Source organism: Gigantopelta aegis, chromosome 4 (assembly GCF_016097555.1).
Source record: "Gigantopelta aegis isolate Gae_Host chromosome 4, Gae_host_genome, whole genome shotgun sequence".
NCBI classification, from domain to species: Eukaryota; Metazoa; Mollusca; class Gastropoda; order Neomphalida; family Peltospiridae; genus Gigantopelta; species Gigantopelta aegis.
Genome location: NC_054702.1, coordinates 48,622,854 through 48,634,954, shown reverse-complemented (window position 1 = coordinate 48,634,954; position 12,101 = coordinate 48,622,854). Strand labels below are relative to the sequence as shown.

Here is a 12,101-nt window from a genome sequence, read left to right as displayed (position 1 = left end):
TAAATGTTTATAGTTTCTAGAAATATGTATAATAAATTATATGTTATACTACCTTTTGCCTGTTTGCTAGTCAACCTCAAATACTATTTAAATTATTTCATACTTGTAGGACCGGCCTCGGTGGCGTCGTGGAAGGCCATCGGTCTACAGGCTGGTAGGTACTGGGTTCGGATCCCAGTCGAGGCATGGGATTTTTAATCCAGATACCGACTCCAAACCCTGAGTGAGTGCTCCGCAAGGCTCAATGGGTAGGTGTAAACCTCTTGCACCGACCAGTGATCCATAACTGGTTCAACAAAGGCCATGGTTTGTGCTATCCTGCCTGTGGGAAGCGCAAATAAAAGATCCCTTGCTGCTAATCGGAAGAGTAGCCCATGTAGTGGCGACAGCGCGTTTCCTCTCAAAATCTGTGTGGTCCTTAACCATATGTCTGACGCCATATAACCGTAAATAAAATGTGTTGAGTGCGTCGTTAAATAAAACATTTCTTTCTTTCTTTCTTTCTTTCATACTTGTAAATATTTAACTGTTCAAACTAGTAGTGTTTTGATGTGCCATTTTTGGTGTCATTTCCGAGTACAATATGCGTTTTCCTTCACGTTGTAAATAATACCAAGTACCTTGTGTGTTGCTGGTAGAGTGACAGACAGAAGGATTTCATCTGGTTTAACCTCAGTTCGCCGATATCCTTTAAAAAAAGTGTTGTCCATCCTTATTTTGCGTCTTCCTCGTTCTAAAAAATAACGTAGATGGTACCGGTATATGTATATGGAGAGATTGATAGAGGATAGATTATATAGACACAGACAAACAAAGAGATAGACTTTTATCATTCCATTTTAAGTAGCATTCTCCACTTACACCCACTTCTGATTATATCGTTAAATAAATAAAAATAACAATACATGTAATGCAATGTAATGTAATATAATGTGATATGATATGATACGATATGATATGATATATGATATGATATATGATATGATATATGATATGATATATGATATGATATAATATTATGTAATATGATATGACCTGATATATGATGATATATATCATATGATATGACCTGATATATGATGTATGCTATATAATATGATGTGATATATGATACGATACGATGTGATACGATACAATAAAATATATAATATGATATGATATATCAAAAGAATCATCAGATCATAACAATAACACACAAATAATTAGAAAATTAAGTTTACCTCTTGATACTACGTCTAATACTGAACCGGAAGCGAGGAAAATTGGGTTTAGGTCGGAAATAGGACTCGCAGTCATAATGTTACCAGCAACAACCTGAAAATATTGTAGTCTAACAGATTAATCCGCTACATAAAGAATATATACTGGTTTCAGATAACACCCACCCCCACCCCCCAACTAATTATATATATGTAAATGTACGTGAAATGTGAAGTTATACTTACTGCAACATTTCACAACTAATTACATGTATATCTGTTTGTTAATTACTAAAATGTACATGAAATGTTAAGTTATACTTACTGCAACATTTCAAACTAATTACATGTATATCTGTTTGTTAATTACTAAAATGTACATGAAATGTTGTTATACTTACTGCAACATTTCACAACTAATTACATGTATATCTGTTTGTTAATTACTAAAATGTACATGAAATGTGAAGTTATACTTACTGCAACATTTCGCACTTGTTTTCCACCAAACCACTGCAACATGTCGACCACGGCAGAATATACTCGAGTTTCTTCTTCTGAAATTAAACATACAAATCCGATCTTAATTACTGCCATTCCGCGTTGTGACCTTTTGTAGATCGTACATATCGTTACTGCATTCTACGTCCAGATGACCAACAATAATAATATTTTGTGTATGACTTGTTTATTATGTAAACGAATGCGTTTCTAAATTGGTTAATTTAGATTTTCTGCAGTACACGAAATCATAGACATGCTATTTATACAATTTTTAAGTCTATCTAGAATAAAATGTACATGTTTATAGCATGGAAATGATCGTTAAATTTGGTAACGAATCTTTCATATTTAAGCAAATTGTATTTGATAAATCTGAGATCGCTATATTTTAAAGGGACAATCCTGAGTTTGCTCCATTGTAAGATGTTTCCGACTAATAAAATATTTCTACGAATAAACTTACATATTAAATATATTTTCTTGTTTAGAATATCAGTGTTTGTATATTCAATGTGTTTCTGGTCGTCTTAATATTTCTAAGAAGCCCAAACTGGATTTCGTGTTCAAATAATTTCATACGTATGAAAAAACAATGTTTTACGAAATAAAATGAAATTTAACCTAATACAAATATTAGAACGATCAAAAACACATTTAATATATAGCACCTAATATTTTATGCTGAAAAATATATTTGATATGTAATTACAATCGTTAAAAAGTCTCTGTTAGTCGATAACATCTTAAAAATTGCAGCAAACTCAGGAATGTCCCTTTAACTAGTTTCAATATAAAATGTTCGAAGTATATCTATACAGAGAAATGAATTAATTTAAAAAACAAAAATGCCAGGGTTGGTGTACCTTATACTGATTTTAAACATAGTATCAACCAATTTATCTTTTCGACTTGGCAACGTGACTGGGACGGTGCGGTTGCGAACAAGCTTCATGCTATCAAGCCATTGAGTGCAGGAAGGATGAAATAGTCTTGTGTTATGCTCGTATCGGCCATACTTACTTGACCCACTCATTTATTTTGAAGAAGGATCCTCCACCTCAGTGTGAGCACTGTCAGTGTATTCTGACGGTACGCCACATTTTGGTGGAGTGTCCTCATCTGAAAGAAACTCGAAAAGATATATTTGGTCAGAGAAGTGTGATGGAATCATTTCGATTCCATCCAGAATTATTTTACAATTTTTACGTGATATTGGCTTTTACTCTAAATTTTAATTTTATATATCTGTGATGATATTTGTATTTTTGCACAGTTCTTTACACTGTGTTTTATTTGACTTTTGAAATTTTATATTGATGTTGATCATCACTTCATGTTTTGAATTACCATAGTTTGACACCCAATAGCCGATGTATTTTTCGTGCAGAGAAATACGTTTTTCAAAATTTCTCTTGTCAAAAATTAACAATGTCGGCAATGTCGGCATTTTTGCCCATATGCCTCTTAGACTATATGTTTCGATAATCGTACCTGCCATCTGCCCACATTCCTGTTTAAGGAATGTATCCAGTCTGGAGAGAGTTATTGATGCTCCTATGGTTATGCCAGATTTATTTCTTTCCAATGTCTTCAGATCTGGTATATGAGTTGTCGCAATCATCACATCATATTTCATCTTCTTAAATCGCATTTCTATGGCTAAAATAGACAACCATTGTTCCTTCCATAAGAAAATGCAAATGGTTTTGAAAATGATTTATGTATTAATGTTATGTAAAAGTATTAGTCAAAAGTGAGGTAATCCAAACATGATTATGGATTTTGTACTATTGTTTATATAGTAAACATATCATTTTATTATTTTGGAAACATCATATGAGCACAAAATGTATTCTCGTGTGTAAACTTGCTAGAGTAAATTTAATCAAGTAAGGAAGAGCAAAATTGCTAAGAGTTCACATGATTTTAATACAATGTGAGTATTTTATGAATTATACAAAAAAAAAGGCTGACAAATTTTAATTTTCTATTTGAGTAGATCACATGAAGATGGAAAGGTTGTTATACCAACGAAATCTATGTCAAATAAAGTGTGTTGCACTTAAGGTTGGAAATAATGTATAGGTATAAAATAGGTAATTGAATAGAATAGTTTAATAATTTCTCTATAGCTTTGTGGTAACCTGACTATTGTTTTTCTTAAAACTACATTCCCTGGAATATTTTTATTATTTAAGCATATAGAACAGAAAATCCAATTACGTTTGGTGCATATATGACGCAGAATTCCGCATTGGTTTCACTACGCTGGCTTATCCAGGTCAAAAACAAAGCCATGATTTTGAAAGTGGAACACTTTTGACAGGCTCGTACCGATCTCGGTTTCCATTGGCTTATCAAAAGTATAGAATTCCCCAACAAGAGATCACGTGAGATTTCGCAATTTTTGAACAAATTTAACTGTCTTGATTGAGGGGTCGTCTCATATCTCCAAAACATATTTATATCCATAGAGGTATGGTACAACGCCTTTCCAGGGGTCGGTGAGTGGGGGATTTGCCTTGAAATTTTGACAATGGCCAGCTGTTGGCATACGCGTTACATGTAAGGGGGTTTGCTTTTGTTTAAAGTCACAATCTTACCAGGCTTATGTTCGGTGTTAATTCCCGTTTCGTCTACATTATAAATGCAGTGTGGCTTTACGTGCAAATCATACTTCTCCATAATGGTTTTCAGCTGAGAAAAATACTTGCTTAATGCCTCAGGTGTGGCACATTTAGCCCTGTATATTTCTGTGCTTCTCGGTCGTATTAATTGAATTTCAGGCCATATTTTAAACAATCTTTTTACCCATCCATTAGTTAATGACCTGTCAGGTGGCAAAACAGACACGAAATGGGCATAATCAGTCGCCAGCTGGACAACTTCTGATCTAGAGTAACTGTAACCTAAAGTAGCCAAATATGTAATTTGATCAACTAGTTCCTTGTATTGAATTTTATTAAATATTGAAAGTTGTCTACTACCAGTGAGTAGCTTTACCCATATCTTCTCATAGGCGTCGGTTTTCTAAATTAAAGGGTGCCAGTGTCTTTTGAATGACGTAACGTTTATGTTCTTTTTGGTCTACAGAGAGGCGCCTCGGATCTTCACTCACTGGAATACGTTTCACACCCACGACTTGCCGGACTTTGCAGAATATTTGAATTTTATTGGAGGTGAATGTATGTTCCTCTACTAGGGACACCACCTCCTTTTTGAATTTGCCGGAGGTGGTTTAATTTTGCCCCTCTCCTAGGGACACCACCTCTGGATAATTAGAGGATGCCGATGTTGGAGGGCACGACGGCTGGGCGGGGTGGGGGGGTTTGTTGGGTGGGGTGTGGGGGAGGGGCGGTGTGCCACCGGAGGTTAGTGGTTAGGCGCCTAGGCGTAGGCGGTTTAGGCCGTAGGGAGAGTTAGGTTTGTCTGGGGTTAGCCCCCCTCTCCCCTTTTTCGCGCCTCCCTCTTCCCCCCCCCCTCCCCCCCCCCCCCCCTACCATTCGGCCACGCTTTAGTTACCGATATTTTCGGTACTCCTCTGCTAAATAATATAATTAAAAAATTGGTACTTCCTGTGACTCTTTGAGCCTTTAAACCTCCAACCCTCTCCAAACAAGGGCTTAAGTAATTAATATAAAGCTGACTATGAGATTGTGTCATTTCGGAAGCCCGTTCAAAATTTCGTGTTTAATTTAAAGATATAATTTGAAATTGTATTATTTATTTTTAAGTAAATTGTTTTTGGATTACACCAAACAAATCTATATATATTTTTTAAATTTGTCCCCATATTTATTTAATTTTTAGAGTAAGTATCTAAATTGCCCCGTTAAATTTCTGGCCCGGAGCAGACCCCTGGCTATCCAGGACTCGGCCCCGGGGCAGACATGCTTGAAGCTCTAGTGGCATGTAAGCATGTTAAAATTACCACCACCACTACCAGTGTTTTGTGAGTTACGTATTTTTCCTATTTTCGGTCAGCCAGAGTTTGTTTCGGTATGCTAAAACGTTTCGAAGCCTTGTAGACAGTCATGCCCACTTGAACTGCTTTCCATGCAGCTAACAATGTCTCAGATTTGTAACATGCATGTTTTTTTGCAACCTTCATTTTAACAATCTAAAAGGATTGAAACAATGAAAAGTTTATATTGAAATTTTTGTTATATATATTTTTTAAAATCACAATATTGTTTTAAAGTTTTAAAAAATTTCAAACCATGTTAAAAAAATAAATCGAAAATGAAAAAACACAAATTTAATCTTCAGTTATGTTGGGCAAGATGGGCTTCCATAATTCGTGTTTGTTGAAAAGAAATAGGTACGTTGCGTGACCTGACCAAAACATGAAAGTAGACGTGACAGCGACAGGATTCTTTCGCTGTTCACAAGTGCTAATTATGTAGATGCAGGTATGTATTAATATAGCATATGAGTTTAATCGATGCTACTGTTTCAAATAACGATCGTATATAATGCATTTTGTATAAAAATAACTTTTTACCTGTTTTTTCCTCTCTTTTTTTTCTTCTTTATCGGTAGCAAGTACTTCCAGGTTCAGAATTATTGTGCTGTCAAAGTTCACACGTGCGCAGATTCGTAATAAACATGCCGTACGTAAAATAGGACACTTCTTGACTTAAGACGCTTTTCGATCTTTGGCGATACATACAATTCTATGCAATTTCCCCCTCGACTACGCCTTGATATTTATAATATGTTGGAGATGAGGTATTTCAGATTTAAAAAACATTAAAATCAATTCTGATGCAATTACTTATGGGTTGACCACTGTTTTTTTAGCTAATTTGACTGGACTATTTAGTCCATAATTGGTTGTGTTTTTGTTTTGACCTGGACATTTGGACTTTACCGCTGGCTAATATATTCAAGAATGATCTGCATGCTTCCCTCCCTCCTATATTGCTCTTTTGTTTCCATCTTGTATTTTTCCCTTCTTTAGTTTAATTTCAGTTTCGGCATTTCTTCATTTGTTTATAAAAACTGCAATGTAACCTTCGCAATTTCAAGTGAATTAGAATATATTCATGTGTGTAGTCTTGCTAAGGGTTCGCAGTGAGAACATTTGCATATGAGTAAATGTATTTTTTCGCGACATCAGGACTAGATGCAAATGTATTCCTGAAGTAAATTTATGTGAGTAAATATACGTACATGAATAAACTGAAGTATTATGTTTCGTGCAAGAGATGGCCGGTTGTAGATAAATAATTAAATACATGTATTGTTTCCAACAAATATTGTAGATAACTTTGAGACTTGTTACTGGTTGCTTCACAGTAGGTTACAACTGATATGTTTTTAATCGTACAGCACTCTCTTTCATTCTTGAAGTACACGCTTGTTGAAAACACATCCGTTACAACATAAACGTTCTCTCATTCAGGAACTTATTTAGTCTATTCATATTTTTAAAAAATACAGTATGTAAGTAATAATAATAATAATAATAATAATAATAAATATATATATAATAATATACCAATTTCTGTGTTTCCATTCACAAGTCTTGCTTGTGGAAAAGTGGATTTTAGATCAAGAAGTTCGTCCAGAGTGGTTGGTCTAAACCATGTCACATGATCCGTGCGAAACGTCAGACTTGTCTTGTGATATTTCTCGTGGTTTACCTGTTTGCATTGAATCAATAATAATAATAATAATAATAATAGTAGTAGTAGTAGTAGTAGTAGTAGTAGTAGTAGTAGTAGTAGTAGTAGTAGTAAGGATGATGACATTTATTCACACTGGCAATAAAAGTATGGGTATAGTGGTTAGGTGCAGTCTGTAGTGTTTTAGTCCAGAGCACATGCCATCCTGTAAACGTAGACGATTCACTTGACATTTGAGCCATTGAAACTGGGCTATATGACGTATGAATACTTTACATTTGTTTTTTATTAGTGGGGAAGAAGTAATATATCGGTTTGGTGTTTTTGTAAAACAAAAAGAAAAAAGAGAAAGAATTATGGCAAAGTGATAGCTGGACAAAAAGGGCATGTTTTTTTAATTATAGATTCACTTCACATCACACCCAACCGTATATGGATGTAATGAACAGAACTTTGCATCATACTTTAAGTAAGGATGGGTCTAGGATTCTTAGGGGCGAAAGGTTTTAAAACATGACCTGGTTTATCAAGATAAATGTCTACACCTGGGGTTTGTTGTCATAAGTATAGAAGTTAATTTTATGACTTACCTTAAGGTCAAGTGGAAACTTTGGTTCGTCAGCGGGGTCATATGGCACCAGATCTTCTATATCACCAATACTCTATAATTAATCGCCATATAAAAGTGTAATCTCGAGTATACTTTTTTATTAACAAAAAATTGTTGAACAACACCACCAGAGCATTATTAATCATCAGCTATTGGATGCTAAACGTTTGACATATAGAGAGGAAACCCTCTACATTTTTCCATTTGGGTGTATACTACCAAATCAAATCCCATAGACGACAATAGTAACACATGTGGCTTAAATTCCTATCAGCAGCGTATCAATCGACATAAACACCACGGATATAAATACAACCACCAAGTGAATTGGAAACAAATGGGGGTCAAGCTGCTCATTTCAGAGATAACGGGTAGCGTCTACGACTATCATAGCTCTGCACACACAATAATTAGTACTTATTTTTGCAGGTACCCCATAAATGTTTCAAGTACAAGGTTGCTTGACACAGTGGTACTGAATGAAATAATAAAACTGCATATATGTTTTGCCTAGATGAAACTAATTTTGTTTTACAACCAACACACTCAACTTTATAACCAATCACAGGACTGGTGGTGTGACTACTCTATCAAACGTTCGGTACATCTTGAACTTTGACCCAGCTGGGAGTTATTTGGTTTAGTACTACCATTAGTAGCAAGGCATAGTACATACCACAACCTTTGATATATCAGTCATGGTGCATTGGCTGGTACGAAAAATGGCATAAATGGGCACACCGACAGGGATCGATCCTAGACTAACCGTACACCAGGCAAGCGCTTTACCACTGGGCTACATCTCCCTTCCTTCACCCCCTATACTTTTGATTAAACCATAAAAAACACTCATATTATTTGTTTTACTGTCCAACGAAAATCTTCCATATTCTCTCGTTGTACTCGCTGAATTGGGATGGTGTGGTCATATTTGCAGTTATAAACAAGAAAAAATATTTTGCAACCCTAACCTGATTGCAGTTATAAAACTTAAAGAGGGGTAGGATTTTTTTTTGGGGGGGAGGTGGTAGGGCAAGGTGTTTTGACCTTTGGTGTGAGGAAATGTTTGGGGCACCAAGACAATTGGACAGCGCATCCAAAGCCAGCATTTCTTTCAACATGTCTACACGTTGATCATACGTGGTTAATGATCACAATTAAAACAAAAAACATGCTGGCGAGACGGCTGGGAGCAGGTCATCTCGCCCCAAAAACATGCTGGCGAGACGGCTGGGAGCAGGTCATCTCGCCCCAAAAACCAACTTGCCCACTACTTGTAAACCGATGAATTGGCATGCAACTGTATGATGAATAAAGTTAAAATTAATATAAAAATATGTAATTAAGTTTTAAAGCCATACCAAGTCAAATATTTTTTTCAAAAAGAAATCCAAAATAAATAAAATGTTTTTGATTTGTTACATATTACCATTAAATTATACAGATTAACTCTCATTTTTAATACAGGGGTGAAGACAAAATGCTAGAACAGACAAGGTATGCAGAATGGCTTGCATTGTCTCTAAGGTAAAAAGAAAATGCAGTACAAAGAAACTAAATGTAAAACCGACCGTGCTTTAGTAATTAAACTTGTCTGGGAGTGGCAGTCGTCTTTGTAGTGGTGCAAGAGGAGTAAAATCTCAAGTAAAGGAATTCCTTGGGAGTGCCTGCCCTCTTATAGACGAGACACTAGATAGAGATCCATGGAATCATCCACTATTTTGCCAAATGCTCATTCGACTGCACTGTGCAGAGATACGGCCTAGATCATATATTTCGGTTTTGTCGTTCAGATTACCTTGGATGTCCCATCAATTGCCTTAAGCCTATATCAGAAAAGATTTAATCTATGCAGTTTCATGGTAATTTATAACTATATTTTTTTTTTTTTAACCCCGATTTTTTTTTTTTTTTTTTTTTTTTTTGTGTGGGTGTTCGTGCATGATACCGACAACGACAATCAATTTTATGCCTAATCATCGGTTCCCTTTTAACTGGCATTTGGAATAAGCCCTGTAATAATGGAAAATTCAATTGTTATTTTTATAGGCGCGCATGCGCTCACGTTAGTGTCAGCTGGAACTGCATACAAGATAGATTTTGATTTTGTCTCAGAATAATATAAGCTAATTAAATATGAATCGTTTTTTACCATAATTTTGAATAACTTATCAAAAGGTAGCTCTACTGGACTATTCTCATGGGAGACTTCAATGCGAAGATCAGAATGGATAACAACGGATATGAAGAAGTGATGGGAACACATGGTGTTGGAGAGATGAACGAGAATGGAGAGAGATTTGCGGACACATGTGCACTGAACATCATTGTCATCAGTGGCAGTATTTTTTTTACACACAAAAGGATAAACAAGACCACATGGGAGTCACCTGACCATGTGATAGAGAACCAAATAGATCACACTTGCGAGAGATTCAGGAGGTCATTTCAAGATGTGAGAGTGAAGAGGGGAGCGGACGTGGCATCCGACCACCACCTGCTGGTTGCCAAACTGAAACTCAAGCTGACGAAAACTTGGATGGAGACAGACGAAAATACAATGTTAGCCTCCTGAAAGATACACAGACAAGACGAGAATACAAGCTGAACCTTGCTAACAAATTTCAAGTGCTACAAGAGTTGCATGAAGAAGAACCAGACCTCAACAGCCAGTGGCATAACACCAAACAGATACTGGCATCAACCTGCCAAGAAGTAGTTGGCTTGAAGAAGCAGCAAATGAAAGATTTGATCACAGCAGAAACCTGGCTCAGGATCCAGGTGCGCTGGGAGAAGAAATCAGCAGTAAACAACAGTCGAACAAGAACAGCAAAGGCAAAGACACAGGAAGAGCACAAGAGAAAAAAAAACCGCAACTACATTGACAGCTTGGCAGATGAGGCAGAACAAGCTGCAGGCAGCGGAAATATGAGACAGCTATATGACACCACCAGGAATCTATCAGGCAAGTACAGTAAGCCAGAACGACCAGTTAAAGACAAGGAAGGAAAGACCATCACTGGAACTGAGCAACAGCTCAACAGATGGTCTGAACATTTTGAAGAACTTCTGAACAGACTTGCCCCACTAGATCCACCAGACATACAGCCAGCAGAAATGGACCTACCCATCAAGTGTGACAAGCCTACCAAGGAAGAAATCAGTCCGAACAGAGCATGCGTGGATCAGATCGTGGATCATAGTAGAGCAATCCTTGGAGTGGAACTCCTCGCTCTGCATCAGCTTTGTTGATTACGAAAAGGCATTCGACTCAGTGGAAACTAATACGACATTACGGCTGGTCAATTTGATTAAGAACAGTTACGAACGAACATGCTGCAGAGTAATTCATGGAGGACAACTAACCAACCGTTTCGAAGTAAAGACCAGAGTTATATAAGGCTGCCTGTTGTCCTTCTGGTCTTAGATTGGATTATAAAGATATGCACCACTCAGAGACGAAATAGAATGAATGAATGAATGTTTAACGATACCCCAGCACGAAAAATACATCGGCTATTGGGTGTCAAACTATGGTAAATGTAAACACAATGTGATGATCAACATCAATATAAACATTCAACAGTTAAGTTAAAACACAGTGTAACAGAGACGAAATGGAATCCAGTCGATACTGTGGACACAACTAGAGGACTTGGACTTTGCCGACGATCTGGCACTGTTGTCCCACAGCCACCAGCAGATGCACGAAAGATCACTGAACTGACAGCCCTCTCTTCACGAGTGGGGCTTAACATACATAAAGGAAAGACAAAGGTCCTCAAGGTAAACACAGCCAGCACTGAGTCAGTCACACTGGAAGGGAATGCACTTGAAGAGGTAGATACCTTCACCTACCTGTTAACAAGTAGAGTGGCACGGATGTGGATGTTAGAGCACGGATTGGCAAGGTGAGAGGAACATCTATACAGCTCAAGAACATCTGGAGCTCCAAAGTGCTGTCATTACACACGGAGATAAGCCTGTTTAACTCCAATGTGAAGTCGGTACTATTGTATGGAGCAGAAACATGGAGGGCAACTACCACCACCATCAGTGTGTTTCTGTTTTTTAACTGGTACCATACTAGCCATACCCTAAAATCGATGGTTGCCTAACCGACTACCTTTGTAAAATTCTTAACCCTGTAAAACACTG

General features: G+C 36.7%; 1 protein-coding gene across 2 annotated transcripts in view; it reads right to left on the bottom strand.

The window, feature by feature from the left end:
- The window catches only part of LOC121370649 (xanthine dehydrogenase/oxidase-like), a 104,053-nt gene that overhangs the window by 71,675 nt on the left and 20,277 nt on the right, over positions 1 to 12,101 (bottom strand). For both annotated transcript variants that reach the window (XR_005957711.1, XM_041496028.1), the window contains exons 8-13: positions 7,924 to 7,995; positions 7,207 to 7,351; positions 3,195 to 3,362; positions 1,680 to 1,756; positions 1,221 to 1,314; positions 621 to 733 (exon numbers count right to left, since the gene is read on the bottom strand). Coding sequence is in view for 1 of the 2 variants with exons in the window: in XM_041496028.1 (XP_041351962.1) it covers positions 621 to 733; positions 1,221 to 1,314; positions 1,680 to 1,756; positions 3,195 to 3,362; positions 7,207 to 7,351; positions 7,924 to 7,995 (669 nt within the window). In the remaining variant the exon portion in view is untranslated. The remainder of the gene's footprint in view (positions 1 to 620; positions 734 to 1,220; positions 1,315 to 1,679; positions 1,757 to 3,194; positions 3,363 to 7,206; positions 7,352 to 7,923; positions 7,996 to 12,101) is intronic.